The 6,772-nt window shown below is 47.2% G+C and overlaps 2 protein-coding genes across 5 annotated transcripts in view; both read right to left on the bottom strand.

Annotated features, from left to right (window-relative positions):
* On the bottom strand, positions 1-6,712 carry LOC144701924 (plasma membrane ATPase 1). The gene is made up of 20 exons (XM_078573745.1): positions 6,375-6,712; positions 6,092-6,252; positions 5,807-6,025; positions 5,598-5,735; positions 5,287-5,421; positions 5,018-5,197; positions 3,955-4,281; positions 3,714-3,833; positions 3,428-3,550; positions 3,248-3,352; positions 2,816-2,960; positions 2,574-2,738; positions 1,996-2,234; positions 1,899-1,931; positions 1,734-1,815; positions 1,490-1,650; positions 1,216-1,401; positions 961-1,143; positions 341-519; positions 1-220 (listed from the first exon to the last, which is right to left on the bottom strand). The coding sequence occupies exons 2-20, from the start codon at positions 6,143-6,145 to the stop codon at positions 124-126; spliced, it is 2,871 nt and encodes a 956-aa protein (XP_078429871.1). The 5' UTR covers positions 6,146-6,252; positions 6,375-6,712; the 3' UTR covers positions 1-123.
* LOC144701923 (inositol hexakisphosphate and diphosphoinositol-pentakisphosphate kinase VIP2-like) overlaps positions 6,632-6,772 on the bottom strand; it is a 63,893-nt gene continuing 63,752 nt past the window's right edge. For 2 of the 4 annotated variants that reach the window (XM_078573741.1, XM_078573744.1), the window contains one exon: positions 6,632-6,759. The gene's annotated coding sequence lies outside the window, so the exon portion shown is untranslated. The remainder of the gene's footprint in view (positions 6,760-6,772) is intronic. The other 2 variants (XM_078573742.1, XM_078573743.1) reach the window with 2 other exon arrangements.

Below are 6,772 nucleotides of genomic sequence, written 5' to 3'. Positions count from 1 at the left end.
GACGGAAGACGAAGTTTTGTACAGCGGCCGCCGGCATCAGAAAAGTTAACGACGCAGTCGTGTGTGCATTCACAGTCGTACAGAGAGAGCAAAAAAAGAAGAGATGGCGCGCAAGTCATTACCTCACACGGTGTACGCCTGCTGGATGGTGTCAATGTCCAAGCCCTTCAGTCTCACCACCGACTCTACGTGGCCCTTGAGCGTGTGAAGCTCCCTCAACCTGCATTCCATAACGGATAACGATATCGGATATCGGATAACGACAACCCTACAAACAAGCACTGCAAGATATATGGATTGAGACGGTAAATTCTACGAGAGAATTATGGGTTAAGAGTACCTGGCGATCTCCGCCCGTCTCTTCGCTTCCTCGGCTAGCTGGTTGAGATCAGTGACGTTGGTTCTCTCCGTGAACAACTTCGTGTCCGCAGAGTGAAGGCCGTGGAGAGTCCTCTGCGCATGAGCCCACTTAAGCTCTCGAGCCTCCTTGCCGAAGTCCTTTTGCCGGGTGAACGCGATCTGCCACACACTCAAGAGTTAGAGAGTAGTTCTTTTAAGGTTTTCTCTCTTACAATTTACCGTCTCCATCCATATATCTTGCAGCGAAAGCTCAGTTCTCTCTCTCTCTCTTACGGAGATAATTTTTAAATGTTTTTACATATCCGTCACCGACGTCATCCGTAACGTCCGTCACGTCACCGTGACGGATGACGTGATGGTGACGAAATAGTTGGCCTGTGACGGTGACGAAATATCCGTGACGGTGACATCACGTTACCCGTCTGAGGACCTCCGTCACGGTCACAGCACCGTCACGGGCAAACTATTTCGTCATCCTTCACGGTGACGTGACGGACATCACGGATGACGTAGGTGACGGATTTGTAAAAACATTGAAAAAGGGCAAAACAAACCTTAAAAATTATCTCAGTAAGAGAGATGGAGAAAGATGAGAAGTACCCTCTGCTCGATGACGAGATCCCAGGCCCGGCCGCTGAGGACGTAGCGGATGAAGAACTTGATGGGGTCGAGGGGAAGGTAGAAGATGACGTTGTACAGCCAGACCACCCCTGCCCATCCCCATCCAATCCCCTTTATCGACGTAAAAGCCCAGTCCGCGTACACCGCGATCAACGTCGCAATCTGCATGCCATGATATCCATCAAGAGCGCGCTATAGATACAGAGAGGGAAGAGAGGGAAAGGGAAATTGTACCAGCTGGGCGACGAAGAAAGCAATGACGAGAAGGAAGCCGGGGCGTTCACTGTATGACCAGCTGCGAGAGCGCGTGACGAAGATGAGAGCTTGGCTAATGGTGCTCACTTGCAGGTAGATAGCCGAGGCGAGCTTCTGGAAGTCATCCTGCGCCGTCTTTCGAAGGTCCTCCACTTTAAAGATCCTCTGTCGGGCCGCCCAAAACTTACGTCAAAAACTATCGTATATGATGCTAGTTTTTGGATGATAATGAGGATTTTACTAAAGCACTCACCGGGAAGAAATCGGTTTTGTAGGCAGCCCAGAAGAAGATTACCGTCATCATCGCCAAATAGCTGCCCAGGACGATGCCCGTGGTAAAGATTTCTGCGAGTTTCCAGCTGTCTGGTAGTGGCGAGGGCTTCACCCTGTCCTTTGATATTGTCATTATGGTCCCTAATCCAGATTAACATGACCACCTATGAGATTATTCACGATGACGAAAAGACAAAAATCAAGGGAGGATATTGAATCCGGACCATCATTGAGGATGGCAATGATCAGGACCATGAATGGCGGGAAATCAAACTTCCAGACCAGCGCGAGCAGCATGAACCCAAGCTTTAGATAATCAAACGATATCCATTAATCAATCAACCAATCATATGATAAATAAGAAAGAATATCAAGCAACTCAGACATACCACGATACGGATGGTGATGGAAACTGCATAAATCTGCAGACATCAAAAGTCAGATCCAGAGATTAGTTCTTAAAATCTGAGGAAATGTGAGGGATACCGTGTAATTCTTCATTCTCTGGAAGATGGCACGGCTTGTCAGAACAGCGCTGATTATGACACTAAGCCCCGGTTCTGTGAGAACAATGTCCGAAGCACTACGAGCCGCGTCGGTGGCATCTGCGACAGCAATTCCGATGTCTGCCTTTTTCAATGCCGGTGCATCATTGACTCCGTCGCCTGTCATCCCGCAGATGTGTTTCCGAGCTTGCAACCGCTTGACAATTTCATACTTGTGCTCTGTCAGAAGAAACGAGAGTAACGTCAAAGTCATTAACCCTTGCTGACGATGCCGTTTAAGAGTGGTTAAAGAAAGCATCAACATTAACAGAGCATTGAATGGTTGACGATGACATCATCAATGCCACATCAACAGGATGACACAAATAGATGGAGGCAGGTGTCAACTTTCCGGAGTTTGAAAATAACGGACATCTCGGAGAAGTTGATCATCAACACGTCACCACACTTGTGACTGGCATTGACGTAAATGATAAAACGTCCCCAACAGCGCCACTAGTAGTCCAGACATGCCGAGCATTAGAGCAGTGACTAAGAGAAAAGATGGAGAAAATTTACCAGGGAAAACTCCGGCAAACCCATCAGCCTTCTCTATCAGTTCATCAACCGGTAGTGCCGCAATAGACTCATCCTTGTTCTGGCCCAGCAAAGCAGACGACGGGTACATGTTCGTTCCCATTCCCAGACGCCGTCCTGTTTCCTTCCCGATCGCCAGCTGATCTCCTGTCAAAGACATTTGCACAGAACTTTCATCAGAGTCTATCGGATATATAGTTTAACAAGAGTTATGAGGAGCTCACCGGTAATCATTTTTACGTTGACTCCGAGATTAAGAGCTCGGCGAATGGTTTCGGCACTATCATGGCGTGGAGGGTCAAAGAGTGGGAGGAGACCGATGAACTGCCATGGTCCTCCAGGGCTGTCTTTTCTCCCCTCTGGCACATCCTGAAAGATGGAGAATCAAGTCAAAACCGAGGAAATAACGACAGTTTGCTTCCACCGAAATCATTCACTGCATTTGTCCTCCCAGGATGGCTCTTGATGAAATCTCTTGTCTCTGTCCTCTTTGCTGACTTCACTCAGATGAAGGTATACAGCGTCAAAATCGTCACGGTCATTCATCTATGCAGGATGATGATGACGGAGATGATTTTCGTCATTGCCCATGAACAATTTAGGATGACACTGGAAAGAACCCGCAAAAGAATGGGAGAGAGAGATACGAAAGTCACCTGAATTGCCACGGCGAGGGATCGGAGACCTCGTTCTGCAAACTTGTCAATTATAGCATGGACCCTTCTTTCAATCTCTGACTTGTTGTGCGCGAGATTAAGAATCTTCAAAGAGAAAAGAGAGATTTAAGAAAAAACAAAGAGGACGCGAGAGAAAAAAGTAGGTAGAAGGAAAGTTGCCTGTTCTGGCGCGCCTTTGCTGACACGGTGCATCTTCCCGTCGCTGCCTAGAAAAGTAAGAGCTGTCCTCTTATCCGTAGGATTAAATGGGAGAAAGTGAATTTCTCGGATCCCGGCACGAGCCTTCAGATAGAAGCCAGAATTATAATGAGAACAGAGAAGCCAACCGACAACATAAATATATTTTTTTTCATTTGCAGCAGGGACAGTGGACGTTGAAGAGTTTGCAATTTAGAGCAAGTAGAATTGAACTAAGTCAACGTTTCACGTTGATGCATTTGCATACCTCCTTCGGATCAGCAAGCATGCCAACAATGGCAGTATCAATTGCATCCTGGTTTTCAGTGCGGGAAGCTCGAGCAGCCATCAGAATAACAGTATCTTGGTCGATCCCCTTGGCAAAGACCTTACCAACAGGAGAACAAAAAAAAATGAGAGAAAAGACTATGATGAAATAGTCCCTTAGTTAACCTTGTTGGTCAAATGACAAGACAAATTGTTTTTTATGACGATAACGATTTTCATACCTCAACGAGGTTCTTGTCGACGGTCAACTTGTTCAGGGTTAAAGTGCCAGTCTTATCACTGCAGAGGACGTCCATGCCGGCCATCTCTTCAATGGCAGTCATTCTCTTGGTGATAGCTCCCTGTTGGGCCAGTCTGTGGGAGCCAATTGCCATGGTGACGGAGAGGACGGTGGGCATGGCAATGGGGATTCCACCGATCAAAAGAACGAGAAGATTGTCGATTCCAGGCCGGTAGTCACGGTCTTGAATTGGGTACATAACGATGATTTCCACCACCATTCCCACAGCAATTGAGCAGATACAGAAATTTCCGATCGAGGTCAAAACCTAAAAATAAAAGAAAAACAAGGGATTAAAGTTTCCAGTTTTCACTGAGAGGGAAGTTGTGTACAGTATCACCAATGACGACTCATCATGCTTCCTCGTCCACGCAAGGATGATAATGACGATTTTGCCATCGTCTCATGGTAAACTTTGGTTTGACGATGAGAGATGATGACAAAATCATCCTCATCATTGTCAATCACACCGAAGAGGACGACAATAATGGGCTTCTTGGGTGACGACGACAACTTACATCACCCACACTCATCATCCGAAAGAATGGGTCAACAAATGATGAAAAGTTTCGTCATCCAAAACCATCATCGTCCTCTAAAGCCATGACCGTCATCACCTGCAACTCGACTAAAGTTTACGGTCGGATGAAAATTAGAAGCTAACGGAAATCCTAACCGTCTCCCTCACTTCCGTTCAGTCATCAAACCCCGCTAAACTAGCTTATTTTAAATCCTTCCACGAAAACCGTTCTGTCACGTATTCTGCTCCGCCAACTCTTTAGACAAACAACAGGCACAGCGATGGACGACAGAACGGAAGGACCAAGCAGTCCCGTTCCGACCGTCCCAAACACAAAGTTTGGGTGACGGTTACGATTACATCACCGTCATCCTCCCGCCGACAGATGACGATATTCATATGATAGTGTAAACTAAGGGACGATGACGATTCCATATCGTCATCGTTTAAGGTGTAGACTATAGAGGTTGGGTGCGGGACCGACCTTCTGAAAGTGACCGACTTGGTTGGTGCTGTCGACGAGATGGGCAGCTCTCCCGAAGAAAGTGTGAACGCCGGTGGCGATAACGACAGCTTCAATTTCTCCTTGTTTGCAAGTAGAACCCGAGTAAACACCGTCGCCCGGACCCTTCGTCACCGGTAACGACTCCCCCGTTAGAGAAGACTGCAAAAATCGAAAAAAATAATAATTAAAGAAGCATACCCCGTTAATAATTATACGAAGAACAGTAAAAACAAAGATAAATAACTTACCTGGTCGATCTTCAACGGGTCGCCGTCAAGAAGCCGGGCGTCGGCCGGGATGATATCGCCGAGCTTTATACTGATGACGTCGCCAGGAACGAGGATCGACGCCTCCTCTTCGCTCCACCGCCCGTCTCTCAAAACCTGAGATCGGAATCTCAGCTCTTTCTCAATTTAAACAACAGGTTTGCTCGATTACTATTCTAAAGTGATCATGGTCTCCTCAAAGTTTGTGTATTTAGTTAAATATCTCGTCCAAAATATCCACCCCTGTAAATTATTAACCTTTAAATTCCGTAATGGAGTGATGAAAAATGTACCTTGGCCTTGGGGGCAAGCCTGGCCATGAGAGCGGCGGCGGCGTTACCGGCGTTGTTCTCCTCTATGAAGCTGATGGTGGAGTTGATCAGGAGCAGAGTGATGATACCCACGAAATCTTGCCAATCCGGAGGCTTACCCTGTCGAGAAAATTAGGGTTAGGGTTTGAAATCATGGGTAGAAGAAGGTGAGAAAGAGAAGGAAGTCTCACTCCTCCATTGGCAAGGGCAATGGCCATGATGGCAGCGGCCTCCATGACCCAGGAAAGCGGGTTCCACATGAAGCCCAAGAACTTGAGGACTTTGCTCTCCTTCTTCTCTTCGAGCTTGTTATGGCCAAATATGGCAAGTCTCTGCTCCGCGGCCTCCGTCGAGAGCCCCTCCTTGCTGCATCGAAGATTCTCGAACACCTCTTCCAAAGGAATGTTCTCCTGAAGAAATCAAAATCAAAATCAAAAACCAAAAACAAAAAATATACAAGTGACGATGGCACCAACCAGATCAACAGTCTCCTTGAGGACGGCGTCCATCATCTCCGGCTTCTCCGCCATTGCTACTCCCTAGCTCAGAAGAAAGAGAGACAGACAAAGAGTCCTTCCCTTCTTAGTAACCACCCACCAGAGTGAGGTTCCAAGAGCGTGCTCTTTGCAGTTAATTACTGCGGAGTAGGATCAACGAAATGCAATACGCCTGTCAATGTAAACAAGAAAAAGAAAAAGAAAAAAAAAACCCACCAAAGAAGCTCCAGAAAACCAGAGATACGAGGGAGAAAGCACTCACCCGGCGGCACTTTGCTCCGACACCTATCGCTTACCTCGTCCTGTAAAGCGATGCTGCTTGGACTGTTCCCTGCTATATATAGTGTGAAGGAGAGATGGGCCAACGAGGAGGCGCCTAGGGCATCAAAACCCTCCCTCCCCGCCACCGCTCACAAGGAGTTACGAAGAGAGAGAAAGAGAGAAGAGAATGAGAGAGAGAGAGAAGGGGGGGGGGGTTTGGAAACGGATACGGACACGTACATAGCCAGACATGAGACAGTTCTGCAACCTTGTTTGTCTTATTGCCAATGTACGACGGTAAAAAATCCAGCTTTTCTGAAATGGGCCACTCCGGTTTCACTTGCGAACGCGCTGCCTACGCCCGCGGATTTATTTAAACGAAAAACCTGCAAACAAAAA

Source organism: Wolffia australiana, chromosome 4 (assembly GCF_029677425.1).
Source record: "Wolffia australiana isolate 7733 chromosome 4, ASM2967742v1".
Taxonomy (NCBI): Eukaryota; Viridiplantae; Streptophyta; class Magnoliopsida; order Alismatales; family Araceae; genus Wolffia; species Wolffia australiana.
The sequence above is the reverse complement of the archived record's forward strand: the minus strand, read 5'-3'. Positions and strand labels throughout refer to the sequence as shown.

Bases quoted from the DNA above. Each gene is read 5' to 3' on its own strand.
- LOC144701924 (XM_078573745.1), bottom strand. From the start codon at position 6,145: ATGGCGGAGAAGCCGGAGATGATGGACGCCGTCCTCAAGGAGACTGTT. The intron at 5,422-5,597 runs GTACATTTTTCA...TTCCGATCTCAG, and splicing joins GGCTTGCCCCCAAGGCCAAG to GTTTTGAGAGACGGGCGGTG. The intron at 3,551-3,713 runs GTATGCAAATGC...TTCTATCTGAAG, and splicing joins TGCTTGCTGATCCGAAGGAG to GCTCGTGCCGGGATCCGAGA.